At 40.9% G+C, this 19823-nt stretch overlaps 1 protein-coding gene across 7 annotated transcripts in view; it reads left to right on the top strand.

Annotated features, from left to right (window-relative positions):
• znf827 (zinc finger protein 827) overlaps window positions 1–7527 on the top strand; it is a 95324-nt gene extending 87797 nt beyond the window's left edge. For 3 of the 7 annotated variants that reach the window (XM_016676328.1, XM_016676329.1, XM_016676327.1), the window contains exons 13-14: window positions 391–568; window positions 6354–7527. In XM_016676328.1, the coding sequence (XP_016531814.1) occupies window positions 391–568; window positions 6354–7182 (1007 nt within the window). In that variant the 3' untranslated portion in view covers window positions 7183–7527. Of the gene's footprint in view, window positions 1–390; window positions 578–4491; window positions 4543–6353 lie in introns of those variants that run through there. The other 4 variants (XM_016676331.1, XM_016676330.1, XM_016676332.1 and 1 more) reach the window with 4 other exon arrangements.
• Window positions 7528–19823: the final 12296 nt, after the last annotated feature.

Here is a 19823-nt window from a genome sequence, read left to right as displayed (position 1 = left end):
GTTATGCTAACATATGGTAGCATAACTTTTGTTGTGGCTTTTGCGTTTTGTTTACCTTTTTTGGGTCAGAAAGGTAAACAAAAGGCCTTGTTTATCGAGTTTGTTAAAGGTTTAATCAAGACTGGGACCTAAAGAATGAATTAATTTAATAATATTCCCATTTGAAAATAGAGTTGAGAGCTTTTTATTGATTCACAAAACAAGAATCAATAAAATCACAGATGTGTCAGAATTATAGGATTTGCATGACATTTTGTTCTTACTGTATTTGATTGTTTTCTGGAGGCCGTCTCGCTAAAATCTAGTCTGGATCACATCCAGAATCTAGTCAGACTAGATTTGCTTCCCTCATTCTTCACTTATTTTGTTCTGTTATTCTTTTCTCTCCAGGCTTCGAGTGTGTTTTCTGCAACTTTGTGTGCAAGACGCGCAGCATGTACGAACGGCACCTCCAGATCCACCTGATCACGCGGATGTTTGAGTGCGACGTTTGCCACAAGTTCCTGAAGACGCCTGAGCAGCTGCTGGAGCACAAGAAGTGCCACACCGTCCCCTCCGGAGGGCTCAAGTAAGGAAAGCAAGTACAGACACAGGTTCCTAACTCCACCAGTCCTTCCTCTCCATCGTCGTTCCAATTCACCACATACAAGAACCTCCAGAAGTACAGATTTACAACAGAGATGTGCCAGCTGAATTATTTAATCTCTACCTGATTTAGGTCAGGTGCTAAAGATATAAAGGTTCACACAAGAAATATATAGAAAACAAGATTAACACTAGTAACAACATACTGTACAAGTCTGAAAATAAAGTCCTCCAGTTTATGCAAAGTGCACCAGAATCTCTGGTTGTAAAATTTGCACCCAGCATTATGCTGCCTTCACCATGCTTCACATCTGGAAAAGGCGTCTTAGCTGTGAAAGCCTCGGCTCTTCCAAACAGCTAAAACTTTCACTTCTCTCACCAGGAACCTTTACTCCAGATAATTTGTTTTACCTATGTAAAAAAGAAGAATATATTTTAAGATGTTGAGTGAAAATGTCACCCTGAATGAATTAAAAAAAAAAACATTAGTATTTGAAGATTTTGTTTGTCTGTGAAAACGTCACACTAAACAAAAAAATTACAAAAATGAATTAAAATATTTTTAAAGTCCATGTGCATCAATCAGCAGACTTGGACTGTTACAGAATATAGTTGAGGGCCACACAAAATCATTTTAGAGCCACAAACGGCCACTGGGCCGCCCTTTACGCAACTCGTTTATATTTAACAAATATATATATAAAAAAACAGTTCCCTCCACTTCTGCCACTTCCTAACTAAATAGACCCAGAGGGTGATGCTGCCACCTCCATGCTTGTTTGTGAGCCTCAACTCTTCCAAGCTTACTTCTTTACAGAGAGCCATATTTTTCTCCTGTTTTGCCATAAAATATTTCTCCATATGGTGTAATCAAGACTGCACAATTCAATGAAGTTTCACCTAATTTTGGTTAAAGACTGCAATTATTTCAAACAAAAACTGGGTAAATCTCTCCTATACGAAATCAGGCACTTCATCAGCCACCATCTTTGTAATCAAGGCGACACATGACGGCTGAGAAATAAGACGTGAACTGCGAGAGCCACACAGATGACACCTGTAAGCGGCAGAATCGCAGATGCACGGTCAATTTGAGGACGATTTCAGCCATGTGGCTCGAATCAGTTAACCTCACTTCTCTGCTCATTATCTGCTGCCAGGAAAACCAAACGATGCAAGCTGTAGTTTCGCTGCTTGACAGCTTCCCTTGGCAAGTCTGACTTATTAGACAGTGGTCTGTGGGTCTGCAGTGGCTGTTCTGAACAGAAGGGAGAGTGGAAAAGGAGCTGGAAATGGGCTTCCCCTCGGGGTCTGTTGTTCCTCTGCCCACAGCTAACAGCCATGCCAGAGAAAAATATCTGCTGAAATCTGCATTCCAGCAGAAATACACAGATACTTGGATTGGTTCACCAAGTGGCTGATTATATAAAATCTGTTGGCGCACCCCTGAAAGATAATCAGACACACTTTATTAGCACAGATATCTCAGTTCCTACTGCCTTTATTTATTGAAAATGTTGCTCTTTCTATTATAAACAGGTTATAATGTACAAATATTTAAACATTTATTCATAATATTCTGATTGGAAGTGCTTCACACTTTAAAGAACCTACTTTTCCACATTTTGTACCATTTCAAGCTCAGCCAAATCCATCCACTGACCTTTTCCCACACACAGACGCTGGCCTTAAGTTTCAATCCATCCAAGTGAATTTTTTTTTAAAAAGTAACGTTTCCAGACTAATTTCAAGCAACATGAGCCATGTTTTTGTTTCGTCTAGTCTGTGCATGTGCAGAATCATTGAAGTGTCACTACGACTGCCGCCTCATCATGTCATGAACAGGAATCTGTGTTCAACATGTGTTTTTCTGTGCAGACATCAGTGGAGTTAGCATGTACTTATCCATCACATGCCACTGGATCAGAGTAGGAAGCTGCAAACAAAGTCACAGCACTGACGTGTTCTGCAGAGATCAGAACATGAATGCATAGGAAGCCCCTCGTTAGCTCCAAAGTCTCCACACGGCAGATTTCCTGCAGCCGCTGTGTGGATAAATCAACTGTATTTGGAATATTTGACATGTTTCTTCTGACTGCTGTAAATGTTTTTCAAGTTCAAATTTCTAGCAGTGAAAAATCTAACTTTTACCAGGTTAACAGAGGTTACTAAGGGAAGCAAAGAGAGCACTTTTGTGTACATATAACTTTTGGGTAAACACTTTGAAACAGTATTTAGTTTTCAACTTAAACTTTATTATCAAAAACAGGAAGTAGAGTTTGGGTCAGAAGTTTACATACGCTCTTTTTGGGTATAAATGTCATTATTTTTGGGCTTTTTATTTTCCTTCTAAACTTATAGAACTCTAAGCATGATGCTGCCATTACTGTGCTTCACAGTTGTTATGGTTTAGGTTGGAAAGCCTTGCAACGACTCCACCAAACACAGTTCTCATCACCGTGGCAAAATGTCTGGGCATGATGCTGCCACCACCATCTTTGACAATAATCCTTTGGTAAAATACATCTGCATAGAGTTTTAAAATGCAGCTTTTAATCCACACAGCATCAAGATTATATATATTGATTAAAATATTTACACAAACATCCGCCAGTATTTAACTTGTGGTTTGACCACCAACTTCTAGAAGTCAACAAATCAACTTGTTTCTCAACATCCAAGCTGTTCAGGCCTCTTAATAATTTCTACTCATTGTTTAAAAAATGTCTCCAAAACACTTTCCCAAACTAAATCTGCAATTCTTCTTATGCCTTAACCGACCTCCTTTGACTTTACGAATTCAAACAAAAACCTTCCAGCTGCCCTCAGTCGTCATCAGGAACCCAGCTGACAAAACGAAGCCGGTTGAGTCCAACTCTAACATCCAGTTCTTGTTTTTTTCATTTATTTGCTGTAAAAATCCTTCCAACCTGGAAAAGAACATTCCACACTGTAAAACACAACATTTTACCAGGTACTTTTGTCTAGTTTTAAGTTTCAAATAAAACAAAACTAACTTACAAGTAGGTTTTGTAAACCAGGCCTTCTAACATGTTATAATTTACTGTTAAATTATAACAATAAGCAATAAATCAATTAATTGTACAATAAATCAAACTCAATAATTTCCAATTAGCATGGTTTGTAGTTCTTTGTCTTTTTTCTCCTTTTTTACTAAAAACTGGATAACAAAAGTTTTCAGTTTTGGTGTTTTGGTCTCAACTAGCTCTTCTTTTTTTTTTTAAGGAAAATTTTGTTTACAAAGACTTCAGTATCCATTTTCTTTGTAGTTTCTGTTGTTTTATTTATTTTGGATATTTAAAATGTTGCCCAGTTTCAATGTTAATTGTTCATTAGAAATTAATGTTTGATCTTTAAAATTCCTTTATTGTATTATATTACTTGATAATGGTCTCAAAACAACAGTATTATCGTTTATCACAATAATTTCTGGGACAATTTATCATTAAGCAAAATTTATTGTGACAGGCCTATTACAAATAACTCCACAGCAAAGTACAGCAGCATGTTTTAAGTCAATAATTCCTTAATATTGATGAAAAAGTTCTAGTTCAGATTTTCTAACATGCGAAAATGTCTTGTTAAAGGTGAAATAATCTGTATAGTATTAAGGAATAATTGTACGTTAGTTTTGTCTTATTTCAAATGTACCAAGATATTTGCACTGGAAAATACGTGATAAAATGTTGTGTTTTTGCAGTGTAGATGAATAATAAAAGCCCAAAATGGATGGCATCCTTGTCCGTGACGAGTGTATGTAAACTTGTGGCCGTGTGCGCAGACAGACGGGTGTAGCCAGATGTTTGTGTTTCTCTGTATGACGGAGCGAGGGAGAGAGGGCCTTGATCATTTCGAGGTTTTTTCTGAGGTGATTCTGTTCTGCAGGGTTTGTGAAGCGCTTTGGGGCCCAGAGCAGATGAAAGGTGCTATTTAAATGTAAGTGCCACTCATTCCTTCATTTCCCCCATCATGTCCTCCTGCTCCCATCTTTCTCCAGCCTGTCACTCACCCCCCACTCTTTCCACCCACACACCCCACTCACACCTGCTCACCTCCACTCTTGCACCATTAAACCGACACACATCTCCAGCATTTTTTCCACACAGTTTTCCTTTATCCGTCCTCCTCCTCTTCATCACTTCCTGTTAATCAATGTCAAGCTGTTACTTGGTTGTGAATGACCTGAGTGAAGTTGCCCTCCCCTCCACTGTCTTCAATTCAAACAAAATTGGTGTCAAGGGTTTGTGCACCAAAAGGTTTTGTTTGTGCCACTGTCATCTTTAAGATATTGATAAGTTTCCAGAGGCCAGAGAAGGTCAACCAGCTCCTTCCAATTGGTGTTAATCAATAATTGCTCAAACTGGAATTACATTAATAAATTTGTTTAATGGAAACATGGCAATTGTGAAATTTTTATCAAATGTTTTTGCATAAGGATGAGGTGGTTTTTCAGTTTTCTTGAGATTAGTGTAATGGAAAAGAGTGATGTGATCAACAGTTGGATGTTACTACTGGAGGAAAAGACGAAGAAGACGACAGGAAGTGGAAGGAGGATGATGGCGTTGCATGTTTTTAAGACGGATCCTGTGAACAAACTTATGTGATTTTTATTGCATTTCTTGTTTAATGGAAACGCTGCAATTGTGAAATTCTGTTTTTGGACACAGCTTTGTAATGGAGACACAGCTTCTCTTAGTTTGTGTTGCCAAGACGTTCCTAAACGAAGATAGAAAAAGCATTTTTGTTTTAGGGGAATATGGATTGAATTTTTGACCTTTGAGCTTTTAAGACATTGAAAACAAAAGCACTAAAAACGAACATTTTACCAGCGTAAATGTTGCATAGTTGACACCAAATTTGTCAAATTAAGTAAATGTGTGGGGCTGATTGACCTTCTACGACTTCCAGAAACTTATATTAAAAGGAACACAATTCACATTATCCACGTTTTTGTGCTTCCATTTGGATTTCTATAACTTCTAAAAGCAGCCGAAGCACTTAAAAACTCACCCAGTTAGTTTTTGGCAATAAGTTGATGTTTTTTGGTGTCTGGAAAATGAGCCTTCGGAATGTAACGTAACAACCCCAGACCGTTACCTAGCAACCCCAACTGAGTCCAGCCTGCCACCTAGCAACCCAAGCAGAGCTCCAGCACGTTTGCTCAACTGGTTTTAGAGTGGCTGCTGGAAAAGACAGATATTTTGTTATTTAGTTACCATCCAGAAACCACTTGGTGCATTCTTATTGTTTGTGCAGGAAGCTCCATTTCTGCTTTTCAAATATGCACAGATGTATAATTGCTCATCTGTTGCAGCCATTTTCACACATGAGTTGGGGAGTGTGGCGAGCAGCAGATTTGGATTTAAAGTGACAGGAGGTCTTAAAAAAGTTCAATCTGAAAGAACTAGCCAGACTAAAATCTCATAGATTTTGTAAAAAAAAAAATAAAAAAAAATAAAAAGTAACATGTTTTGTGTAGTCCATAGTTCTATCCTACCATGTTTAAGAAAGCATAATAGATCACCCTTAATATCTTAAAAATTAAAGCTCCCCAAATGAAACTTTTTGGCTGCTCAAACCAGCAGAAACGTAGCGCAAACGTTTGACGCTAATTTAGTTTGATTTGAAGACGGTAGAGGAGGAAGTAACTCCACTCAGGTTTGTGAACGTACACTTTCCCTTCAGCTGTCTTCTGCTTCTGTGTGTGGCGTCCGTCCTCCCTCCTCCCCTCTCGTTGCATTAACCAGGTGCCCTTTTTGCATCTACTCCACCAACCGTCCAGCGGCCATGGAGTGCCACCTGAAGACGCACTGTAAGGTGGAGTACCGCTGCCGCATCTGCCAGGGTCTGTGGCCGGACCAGGCCTCGCTGGAGGCGCACATGCGGGGGCATCGCCTGGGCAACCACTACAAGTGCGAGCGGTGCGGCTACCTGTCCAAAACGGCCAACAAGCTCATCGAGCACGTGCGCGTGCACACGGGCGAGCGGCCCTTCCACTGCGACCGCTGCTCATACAGCTGCAAGCGCAAGGACAACCTCAACCTGCACAAGAAGCTGAAGCACGCGCCGCGCCAGACTTTCGGCTGCCGAGAGTGCCCCTTCACCACCACGCACCCCTTCGTCTTCAGCCGCCACCTCAAGAAACATCAGAGCGGAGGCCCGGGGGGGTCGGACGGAGGCGTGGGAGGGGGAGGTGAGGACGAGGAGGAGGAGAAGAGTGGCGGCAGCGGCCCCCTCATGAGCCTGACAGCGTCTCAGGCGCTGCAGTCCGTCGCGCTGTCGCTAACACTGGGCCGGTCCCGCCAACCAGAGACGCCCAGCACCAACGGCGGCACGAGCGTCAGCATCAGCAGCCCCTCCCTCTTCCCTCCCTCCTCCCGCCACGTGTTGGAGCAGTACAGGAACGGCGAGCAGACCCACCTGATCCCCCTCACCACCCTTTACACATTCCACTCGCACCTCCACTCAAGATGGCGGCCGGCCACGTCTCCCCTCGTCTTCGCCTCGCCCTCCCACTCCCACAAACACTCCTTCCTGGCCTACCTGGGACTGATGGAGAGGGCCAAGACTGTGTGACCTCACCCACCTCCACCTCTTGACCACTGCAGCGGGAGCAACGTCTTTTCCAATCAGACCAGCAGAATAAGCTGGACCAGACAAACATATTAAAGGACGAAAAATAATAATAGAAAAAAAAAAACATTTATAAGAGAAAAACGCTGTACATGCTAAAATGCATTTATATCAAAAAGCTGCTTTTCTTATCAGTTCTATCAATTGAATTATTACTACTACAAGTACTACACTCTATTACCTTTTTGTTTTCTGTTTGTAAGCATCTGAATGACCTGGACCCAGTCGCTTTATCTGATGAAACTCGCGGTTTTATAGATATTTTTCTTTAGTCGTTTGACAAAAAAAGGTTGGGTAGAGGGAAGGGAAAAAAAGACAAAACAAACATTGCAAGTGCTACATTTTAGTGCATTTATGTCCCTTTGCTATTATGCATCGAAATGGCATGCCTGTTTCTGTGTTTCAGCTAGCTGTGACGTCATTAGGAAGCTGAACTCCAGATTTCCCGAAGTGTTAACCCTGCGACTCGGACGCAACCAATGAGACGGGAAAGCTTTTCATCTGAAAGGTCACGTTTCCAAAGCGACGCCTCAGACCATGCACTTACTTACTTATTTATCAACCTTGTACATAGTTTTGTAGCCCCTCGCCCTGTTCCCGTCTGTTTGAGTTGCTTTTCTTTTGTATAACGTGACGGCGTGACGTGCGTTGCTGCTGACTGATTTCAATTCTGTCTCAGAATCAATGTGGTTTCATGGATCAGATGAAGCTAACAGGTTGTTGTTTCTTTGTAAGCTTGGAGGATTTGATTACACTGCAAAAACACAAAATCTTACCAAGTAATTTTGTCTAGTTTCTAGAATAAATACCTTAGTTCATTTAAAATAAGACAAAACTAACTTACAAGTCAGTTTTTAGTGAGATGTAGGAGCTTGTTTTAAGTCAGTAGTTTCTTAATATTGATGAAAAAGTAAAGGACGAAAAATCTGCCAGGGTCTGTGGCCGGACCAGGCCTCGCTGGAGGCCTGGTCCGGCCAGTGAAATCTGCTGTTTCACTGGCAGATTATTTCATTTATAACAGAAAAAATTTTGCTGTAAGTGGAAAAAATCTGCCAAAGCGACTCGTACTTTTTTAAAATCAACATTAACTAGACAAAAATACTTGGTAAGAGTTTGTGTTTCTGCAGTGACTGTAAATATAGAAAATATTCAATCTGAACTATAATTGAGAAAGATGCATTTATTATCAGAGAAGCTAAATATTAAAGTTTTTTCGTATTCCCAGGTGAATAAGCAGTAAAATCTTACAGAGCGGGGGTCATCTCAACACGTCATCTAGTGTTTAAAAAATAAAGCAATATATGCATCGCTGCAGCTGCGTACAGTACTGTGCAAAAAAAATCACCTTCAGTTCTTTTGTCTTTTCTTCCAAGATTTCTTTAAATCTGTTAGTTTTAGCTGCTTTTATTCTCAACTTCCTCCCAGTAAATTATCACGTTTTTTTACTAATTAGTTTAAATTGTTCATCTCTTACCTATGAAGGCATGAAAACCTTAAAACTTAAGGGATGGATCCACAATTCCTAGTCATACACACAGATCTATTAGTGGTGGAACCAACCCGACTGGGCCGCATCCACAGTCAAATAAACGCATTTTATTTGTTTGTTTTAATGGATCTGGACCCAATTGTGTCGGCTGAGCTGAAAACTGAGCTGGAAGCTGCTTTATTTTTAACTTTATGGACAAAAAAGCACTGGCTACAACACAAACGATCAAATGACTATTTACAATCAGAGTGATGGAGCTGATGGCCTGACTAACCAACCAGCTAGTAACAGCTTTTGAGAGCAGAGTGACTGGAAAGGAAGATATTTTATGCAATAAGAAGTTTAGCTGGAGTTTATTCAAGTTTTTTATATAATAAATCAACATTATATATGGTATAACTGTAATTATTCGGCTTATTTTGACAGCAGTATCAATTGAGAGATGATATCACCTTTATTTAAATATTATGACTTTGGTGTTTTGACTCAAATGTTATCCTGTGACATCACAAACCGCCAGTTTAAGTTTGCGACCAAAGATTTCGTCAAAGCGAGCAGCTCTTAGCTACACGTCGTCAACCTGGTTTTAAAAGCATTACTACATGTAAGGTCTTAATTTTTTTCCTCTGTCAACTTTTCTAGTGAAAAACTAAAAATCTTAATTTGCGATCAAAAGAACAGCCAACGTATGAATAAAACGTATAAAAGAGCTTTAAAAAAGTCAGGAATGACTGCAATTAAGGGTAAGTTGAGGGTTTCAGACTTTTGCACAGTACTGTAATTAATCATGATGTTTCCCCCGTATGCATTCAGTGCAGCCCCCCAGTCTACTGTAGTCACTGGGAGGCCTGGCGTTTGGTGATCCCCGCCTTTACGTGTGTCTGTAAGCAAACCTCCTGTTATTATTTCTGAGACCAGGTTGACATCAGCGCAGCAAATATGCAGATCTATGTATCACGCATCCATATGTAGAAGAGATATATGAGAAAACTGTTTTGTGGAGGCGACCTGCTGTGGGTTAGCGAGCTTCCCCGCCAGCCAGAGTCGCCACAGGCCGATTCAATGGTGCTTTTTGGAGCTTTTTGTAATTTTTGTGTACAAAAGAGAAAAAAAAACTGTTCCAAAATGACTTGAATGAATGTATTTTTGTTTATGTACATGAAAAAGATGCGATACAGAGGAGTGTGAACAGTTCTGGTGGAGACGGTGAGGGGGGGAAAGCTGGTGTGTCTGGTGGCCTTTCTGTGTCTTTTTCTGTTGGGTTTTTTGTGTTTTTATATTCAGTTTTGTTTTTTTATTATTGAGCCTTTTACATCATATTCAACATTTTCTACTAACGCTCACGGAGAAGCTCCTGTAGGGTGCAGAGAAGAAGAGAAGCCATGGTTTGTACGGCGTTGCGTTGAGCGGCTTCGGTTTGGCAGGCCGACTTGGTACTGCTGTTCGTCCAACTTCCCCCCTTTTGTCGACCTTTGAGTTTTAATTGCACTCGTTATTGTTACTCTTTAAGCCAAAAGCACTTAAACGTTTTATTTTATTCTTTTTTTAAGAGCAAATTTGGATCCATAATGGGACTCAATCAGCCCCCCTTTCCTTTAGTTTCTGCTCGTTTCTGACGGTGCAAAAGGCTGCGCCTCTGTGAAATCGGAGAAAAGTCAATGAACACAAATTGCAGGAATTAGACAGTAGAGGTCAAGCTCCCCTCCTGGGAACTAAAGGTCCCAGACTAAATAGTTCTGGCCAATTTTGCACAGTGCTGCACTTTTTTTGATGATGAGAATATGTATTTATCCATAAAAATGCTGAAGGAAAGGTTTGTTCTGGCGACATCAGGCAGCGTAGTTCAAGTATTTTCTTTTTAAAAAGGCTTTACGTATCGATTGCGCTTGTGTTCCTAAGTGTTCTTCAAGCCAAATTCCCTTATTTGTAATGTTTTTGTATTATTATTATTATTATTATTATTATTTCTGTTTAACAGGTTTTTTTGTTTTTTGCTTTTGTTGTTTTTAAATTTCTCTCGTTAAATTTGAAATTTCAAAGATCTTGGACCGTTCCTGCGTCTCGCCACCGGATGTGATGTTAGGATTGAATCCGTCACGTCCCGCTCTGGGAGCGACGCCGCAATCGTCTTCCCCCCGTTCCGTTCCCGTTTGTTTCCTGAGAGAAAGGAGCATCCTTCCCAACTGTTTTATCTTTTATACTCTAGTGCCACTTGGTGGAAGGAAACCACCTGAGACTTCTGAGAATGAGTCAAACTAATTGTCAGGGTCCAGTAGAATAGAATAAAAATGTGTCCGCTCTTTTTCTGTCTTTTCTTACAGCGGACTCATGACTTGCTGCACTTCCTCCCGCCCCCTTTAGCTTGAGTTTGATGTTTGAAAAGGTAAACGGGGATCAAGTCTTTTAAAGCACTTATCCTGCTTGTTTTTTTGTTTTTTTATGACTGGAGGGGGTTTGCTCAGTTGTCCGCAGCAACAGTGACCTTCTTTTCAGCTCGACTACCTTCTCAGCACTTCAAAGTATGCATGACACGTTTTCTCTCTGGTCCTTCAGCACTTAATTGTGTTTCCAACTCGACTCCCGGGGTTTGCATTTAGATGCACTGTCTACAGTCGGTTAGCTTTAAGTTTGGCTGTATGTCATGATTAGAAAAAAAAGGCTCAACTATCTTAACTTTTGGCACTTGGTAAAGATTGGTATGTGCTGTACAAAGCTTTTTTTTATTACTCCATTGTTAAGGCTGTACAGGGTTGTGACGATAACTGGTAAATAGATCATTTGTACTTTTTCTTTTTGGGTTTGTATTTGTTTTGTTTTTTTTGTTTTGTTTTTTGTTTTTTTTTCTTGTTTCACTTTATTTTATGTTCAACTTGCCAGATCTAAATGTAACAGGATTTGAAAGTAAAGCTTACATCAGATATTACTTCTGTTGTCTGTCGTCTCTTTGGTTGTTGTTGAACAATGTTTTAAACGTCTGTTGTTACACATGCAAAAATACAAAGTTTATTTAAGTTTTTAATGATGGGAAAAGTCAATTTAACTATTTTTAATGTTCAAAGCACCTTGAAAGGCAAAAAGGTCCAATTTGTTCTAATTTACTGTAAAACAATCCAATGATGTAGCCGTTCTGCAGGATTTATGAAACATTAATACAAATTTAGCAACTGATTCTATAATGTTGGTTAAAAAAAGAATGAGGTAAAGTTTTTTCATCCATAGAAGCCCAGCTGATTATATCAAGTAAAGATTTTGTTGGCCAAATCATAGAGGAAGAAATCCTATAACTGCTGCAGGTTTTTGCTCAGTTGTTGTTTTTATTATTGACTCGGAAATTGAAGCTCCAGTAATGAAACTGGATTAAAAATGGAGACTTTCCACTCCTGGCAATAAAAAAACAGCAATAATGAACTAGAAAAAAACCTTGAAAATTTACGACTGCTTCTACATAGCAAACCGTTTCAAATGGGTATTTTGAACACTGGAAATATTTGTTTTTAGGCTGTTTGACGAGGCCTTTTTATCATATCCTAGCAAAGACGAGCTCTGTGCTGCCTCTAAAGTTAATCATGTCATAACCACAGGGAGCTTGACAACCAAATAAGTGGCAGATATTTTCTGAGTAAAAAGATAAAACACATCAGCGTTCAGCACCAGTTAAAAAAGGACGCTTTTATGTTTTTAAATGTAACATCCTTCACCCTGGATGTGTGACTGCTGACCCCTCAGTAGTTTCACCTTAAACGCCTTTGCCAGCTCTTTCCTACATCAACTTGCAAAGCTAGCTAACCATTAGCTAACAGCTTTGTCGCTTGTTTAGAGGTTCTTTCGGAAACGGTATATCCAAATCAAGTGTTTAATCAAAGAGGCTTCTGTCAGAGCAGGAGGAATGGGATTACCACCTGGCTTGTGCTACACTTGACCTCCATGTTGAGGAGGTGGAGCCTATTGATGCCCAGCTGAACCGCAGGAGCCAAAGATCAGCTACCAAGCGCTAGCCTCCCTTCCAGACCAGGAAGGTTCCCTGGTCATCCAGATCCTGGAGAGCTTTGCTTTTCAATCTGGTCTACTGTCATCAAAGCCGTGGAATAGGTTTTAGGATGTTCTCACCTCTGATAGTCCAGTGGAATCGATTTGATTTGGGGACTAAAACTGCAACATTTCAGCTGCTGTGCTTCATTTTCACACTGAATTATGTCAATGAACCAAACCCCTTGAAAAACCTGTTCACTCCCCTCACCATCGAAGGAAACGACATGAAACCCTCTGAAGACGACATGAGAACAATTTCCTTCTTCACAAAATGTAAACAAAAATGGAGTAGCATCAGATTTTAGCAGATGTAGGATTTCTGTTCTGTCTTTGGTAAAAGGCCTCAAGCCATTTCTGCCTCTAGCACTGGACTCGTGCTTTAGTTTTGGTTGCATTTACCCAGAATGCCCTGCGCTATAGCTGCTTTTGGAGCGCTTGCATCCACATGTGCAGTCAAACTACACCAGCGTTCACTTTAACTGAACCAAGACTGAGGTTTTCAGGAGGACCAGAGTTTGATTGCGCTGTCAAACCTCCCAACACGAACCAGACTTTCTAGACAAACGAACTAGAGTTTGATAAAAGCGGATTAAACGGGGCTGGTGTGAATTCACCCCAAATCCAGTTTGATGGGAACTCCTCAATCACAACCTAGTAAAAACCTGAAACGGTCAACAGCAAACCATTTTAGGCTACAGAGAGCATCTCAATCATTCATCGGCAGAACCAGGTAAGCAAAGAGCACCAATCATCTATGAGGGACGAGGCATTCTCTAATTTCTAACAAAAGCATGCCGAGATAATAATAAGGAATAGGATCTGTCACTGTGTCGCGCTGGTGTTTTTATTAGAGCGATGGGAGGTCCCTGAGCCTCTCCTTTCTGTGTTGCAGTAATGAAAGTTACAGCACGTTCTCGCCCAGCCAAAGGTTGGCCCTGCCTAATGAAAACAGATGAAGCAGAGATAAAGTGTTTGCCGACATTAAGGGACTCATTTATCACCGTTAGGCCTGGAGCTACAGAACACCTTGGTCTGGAGCCTTCCTTTAACAGGCGCTGCCTCCCAGCACCCCAGTGGCTCTCTGCAGCCTCCCCGGCGCATGCAGCCCTCCATCTTCGCCTCCGTTTCCTCTGTCATTCTTTACATGCTCGCATTGTGCTGCATACACCCACACCATCTTATCTGCACACTTTACACATTCAGCAGGACGGTATAACAGAGAAAAGAGCGTTTTGGAGGAACCCTTATCAGATCTGAAGGATTTGGTAGTCCTTGCGGGGCCGCCATCACTGCGCCCCCGACGTTGACCCAAGTGGGTTCAACAGCCATCCGACGCTGAATCTCCTCTGTTGTGGGGCCATGTTCTCATCTAGCTGCTCATCTTGCCTGTGTATTAATGAATCTTTTCGGCTGTGTTTAAAGCTGCTTAATTAAGTTCAAAGCAGCGCTCGGGGCACAGCGCGCCTGCTCAGCCGACCTCTCTACGAGTGGAAGTGTTGATTAGGAAGTAAAGAGACATTGCGGCACTGCAGGGGATGGCTATTGATTGAAGGGATAGAAAAACCTCATTTGGATTTTTTTTTTGGACTTGAATATCAGGCATCTAACCGGGAATGATGGTGTTCATTCACTGAATCCCAATAACGCCCCTTCTGCGCCAACAGTTTGGTGAAATTGGCAACTAAGTGAGGAATTTCTGTGATGAGACCAAACGGCGGAGTTTTCCCACATCCCAATAAAAGCCCTTCACCCCAGGCCGAGTTGGCTGCGCCGTGTCGACCTTTCGACACCACCTCGCCGAAGTTGGGCGCTGTCGATCAATAGCATGTTAGCTTTTTGTTTGTAGGTTCAGGCCGCCTTGGCTTTATTACAGCTGCAGAGAGTCACGGGGGAGCCATGCAACGCTTTGAGAGAGTGGAGCTCCCTCTTGTTTGCCAAAAGTGTAATCCCGCCGTGACCTGCTGCAACCCTGCCCTGAGAGGAAAGCTGCTTAGACAGAAGTGTGTGTCTGTGGGAGCTCCCAGCTGCCTGGCCTCTCTTTATAACATGTACCTCACTCCGTTTTTTTGCCTTCGCAGCATCTTTTTTACTGCATGTCTTATCTTACCCCCCCCTCTCTCTCTCTCTCTCTCTCTCTCTCTCTGTTTCCTCGGTCTGTAAATTCATGCAATGCTTCATTCAGCCTCAATGCTCACCCTCTTCGCCACTTATTCATCTACCATCAAGGTTTTGAGCCACGGCTTTGGTAAGTGGAGACAGATCTAGTTTTTTTGCCCTCTCTCTCTCTAACAGAGAAAATAAACAGAGTCCTGCCACAGATAACCTTCAGTGAAGTCTGCAGAGCAGGACCAGCGGAGCACAGGAAGGAGAAAATGAAGGGAAGGAAAATGACCTCTGGTATCGATTCGGTTCGAGTTGAAGTCAGGGCTGAAACAAGCTCCGCCGAGGCAGCTTGTTGATTTTTGCAAATCTATTCAGTTTTGAAAAAAAATTAGGGGCGGGGGGACTTGGCGAATGTGAAATTCAATGTTTATTCAGACCTTAAAAGATTGTTGAAGTTCACCCGAGCTGCAGGGAGCATATGCAGTTAAATGCAGCGGGGCAAGAAGATGACATGTTCCAGCTTGTTAAAAAAAGCATTCCTGATTTACACCAAGACGTCACATGATCTGATGGGCCGGCTTGTTGTCATTTACTAAAAAAAAAAAAAGCTGGACACGCATGATGGAACGTGCATGCATGTTATTATCAGCGCCTGTCCCAGGAAAATGGCATCAGTGGCCGCCCGCTCCCCCGCCGCGCCCGCTCCCCAATCTCTGGGGTGAGACATCACTCTGCGGGGGTCAGCAGCAATCTGATTCTGGAGGCACTGCGGGGGGGTGTTTGGGGTGAACGGCTTACCCACAAGTCTCTGGGCCAGGCGTATCCAGACTTTAGGCGGCCCGAATCAGCAGGGGAGACAGATCATTCCCCCCCCTGCTGACTGCCGCCTCAGATATGAAGCTAATGCTGGGCCACTCCAACTGAATGACAAACACATCGTTGAGCTAAAGGACCAGGAGGAGGATGGTAATGGGTTCCGGGAGACCAGCGATATGGCAGGCCATTGCGATATAAAATCAAACCATCCTCTCCTACACGGTCTAAGATATTGATTTAAGTCATGTTATTATTTAAAAACACAGCTTTAAAGTGAAACTAAGATTTTCTTAAAACCCTAAAAGTTTCTAATGGCCTTTTCAACACTTAATAGTTGCTCTTGATGTGTATTATAGATGTCCCCACTGCAAAAACACAACATTTTTTGGTCTAATTTTATCTTGACACACTTGAAATAAGACAAAATTGAATTACTTTACAGTGAGATACAGGAGCTCATTTCAAGTCAATAAATCCTTAATATTGAGGGGGAAGAAAGTATAGTTACACTTTTGTAAGTGATTATTTCACTCACAACATGGGAAAAGTCGTCTTGTTATAAGCTAAAATAATCTGCTAGTTGAGCTTTTTTCATGAATACTAAGGAATTATTAACTTAATAACAAGCATTTTTTTTCTTGCTTCAAAGCTGCTTGTAAGTTGGTTTTGTCTTGTTTTAAGACAAAACAAGACAAGGTACTAGCGCACCTTTCACAGGTAGCTGAACTGCAGTGCTAATGCCAAATTTACACAGCTAGCTGGCTTAACAAGCAAATGCCAACATCTTTTAGCAGCTACCTATGCTAACTCTAACTTCCTCAGTAACTATTTATGCTACATAAAAGTTAGCATTACTGCAGTGCTAATGCTAACTTGATTTATAAGCTAATTGATGCTAGCTTCCACTACCAGCTGTGCTGCTACATGAATACTGGTCTTTATGCTAGCAGGAAGTGTTCAGGTTAAACTGTTTCATTTTTATTTTTCCTTCTGTATAACTAGCCGCATTCATGTAAACATGTCAACTGATACTGTAATTAATCTTTGCAGCTTTAATTGTATTAACCACCAACAGAGGACAAGTCCAACCCAAGTTAAAAACACCATATTTTCACACTAAACAGCAACAATATGGATGTCTGGGACATGAAAACCAAAACGTGGTAGTTAACTCTTTAAATGTAAAGGATTCTGTAATTTCAGCTTTAAAGAATGATGGTTGAAGTATCTAAAATTTTGATTTCTGCAAGAAAAATGTTCAATTTGACCAAAGGAAATGTAAAATCCAGAAAAGTGTGTATCTTTTCATTAGATTCGGTTGAAATTTATGTTACAAATTAACTTGCCATACAGCTCTTTTCAACTATAATCTTGGAAATGGATAAGAAACAAGCCTGCTGACTCCCCTATTGTCAGGCTCTGCTGTTACCATAGCATTCAGTGACAGCCACCAGCCATAGGTTACTTAGTTTCTATGGGTAACAATCGACACTGCACTTCACATCCACTGTGACACTGAATTTACTGCTGCAACCCACTGATTCTCAATAGCTTGCAAAAGCTCTCAAAGATATTCATTTTAAAACAACAAAGCACACTTGAGTTTGAGTTATTGCGGTTATTTTAGCGATTCTGAATCTGTTGCCGTCTAATGTGAAGAGAAGTAGTCAACAGAATACAGCCCAAGGTCGAGCCCAAACTAATCAGCCTGCTTATTTCCCTGGATGGAGTAATGAAGAAGATCCTGACCCCTGGCCGACCGGGGGAATCTGGAGCAGAAATCTGTCCTGGATACTAATTAGGCAAAAGTAAACTGAAATATTAAAATAGACAAACATATACGTCACGCGGTAATACAGTGTACAAGATCTGAGGCATTGTAAAATAAGAGTTTGAAATGCTTCAGCGCTGAAAAAGATGAGCTTTGATGTTCTGCACCTTCTGCCATAAAATGTAAAGTCTGACAGGATAACAAGCTGCTTCTTAGTCCACATTCAAAAGACGAGAGTTGATTATAACCGGGTTAGCTCCCCTAATTATCTTCTGCACTTGAGCTTTTAATGATTTCCATGATTCAATTATCCCTAACTAAATTCCTGTCTTCAATCAATTAAAGCTATAGCAGCACAGTCATCCATCTTCTGATCAGGACATCAGAAATCCCTCCATCCATTCTCGTTTGTCCAGGGAGCGGGTCAAGCAAATTAAAAACGCTTTGCATCCATCTATGTCCTCTCATCTTTTCCTTCACATATTCCAACCTTCATTCTGTTTACTTTTGATGTGTTTGGGATGGATGTGGACCGCTGTGTGGCTTTAACTTTATAGATATCAATCCAGTGTTTAATAAGTTTAGCTTGCAGCAACAAATAACAGCAATGCCTCCAGAGCAATGCCTCTAGCTTTGTGGGGCCCTGAGCAGGATGCTGTTTTGGGGCCCCAAATTTATAAAACTACAATAAAGAGATTCCAAACCATTTAGATGTTCCACAAAAATGCTACAATATATTAACAGTAAAAACTAAAGGTGAATTAAACAATAAAAAACTGCAATACAGGGGAAAATGGTAATATTCTGTACATCAATAAAAATACCAATTTTGAATGTTTGTAAAAACTCTGCTAGAATCTAAGTTAACAGGTAAAGTGTCAGTAGCTGTGTTTCCATTACTAACATGTACAAAACTTTGTCAATTTTCTGCTTATGTCAAAAAACTATTTTGCAGGAACTTCAGACTCGTATGTGAAAGCACCATGGCTACAAATGGGGCGTGTGAGATGACTCTGGAGACTACAAGAGAAATGTTTACAGAACTGTGGCAGGAACAAAGAGCCTGGAGTCATTGCCAGTAGCTACTCAGACAGCTAATATTGTCTGATATTAGCTGTCTGAGTTTCCATTAAATAAGAAATTAAAATCACACATGGTTTGTTCACACGACAAGCCATTAAACAGCATCATCATCCTCCTACCACTTCCTGTCGTCGTCTTCGTCTTTTCCACCAGTAGCAACATCTGTTTGTTAATCACGACTTGTGTGAAAAAAGTCATGCATCACACAAGTCATGATTATGAGATGGCAATTTAAGCCATCTCAACCTGGCACAAAACCTTTAAAAAAAACAAGTTTGTTTTTAAACAAATGTATTTTTATATATGGTCAATGGAAACTCGGCTAGTCAGTTATTCACATGGAAGCATAAACTCTTCATTCACATGTGACATATTCATGAAGCAAACACCAAATCTGAGCTGATGAGGAACAAATTACAGCTAAATAATTACAAAAGGCTAGCTAGTATGACAAAAAAAAACACTCTTCAAAATTTTAAAAAGACAACACACCTCTTATCCAGCTAACGTCCCCAACAACCTTTATCCTCCATTTCCTCTGGTTTGTTTTGCTTCTGTTTTTCCAGGTCACTAAACTTCTTTTGGATGCCATTTTGTCTGGTTTACGTTTCTTGCTAACAGCAATGAAGAGTCACTTATTCCCGCCATACACGTCAATGCCAAATATAATCTAATAATGCTGATATTTGCCGTTAATTTTATTCATATCTCTTTTTTAAGAGTTTAAAGGATGTAAAGATAGAGAGTTTATAGTGAGAAACGTTTGGCACCATCTTCTGGAACACAGAGAAAGCTTCCACTTAAGAGGTTTTAAAGCAAAAATCCCACAAAGAGGCTGGTAAAAATTAAACATTAATGTTCAAAACCATCAAAGGGATTTCTGTAACTGTTGTCAGGAACGCTCAGGTCTGTTTAGCCTGTTCAGAGTTGAATTAGAGGAGGAAGAAGAAGGAGCACAGAAATGGTTGCCAAGGTGCCCAGATAGTCATTTAACCCTCATTGGTTGAGAGGGAAGCCAAGGGCAGCGCAGCCTTTTCACATGCTGCTCTTTCCATCCCTATTATCTCCTCCGTCTCATCCCTTCACCCTGCAATGTGGTGTCCATGAAAGGGTTTAGCATTTTGTTAAAGGGAAATACCAGACTGTGCTCTTTCTGTGCAGGCGCGCAGGACGGGGGCCGAAGATTAGGTTTGATGTTTTATCGCCGCGGCGCCTTTCTTTTCAGCAAAAATAATTTAACAGCAGTCCCCCAGCTGCAGAGCGCAGCGTTAGGGCTGGTTTGGTCACATTTAA

Source organism: Poecilia formosa, unplaced genomic scaffold, assembly GCF_000485575.1.
Source record: "Poecilia formosa unplaced genomic scaffold, Poecilia_formosa-5.1.2 Scaffold132, whole genome shotgun sequence".
Taxonomy (NCBI): domain Eukaryota; kingdom Metazoa; phylum Chordata; class Actinopteri; order Cyprinodontiformes; family Poeciliidae; genus Poecilia; species Poecilia formosa.
The sequence above is the reverse complement of the archived record's forward strand: the minus strand, read 5'-3'. Positions and strand labels throughout refer to the sequence as shown.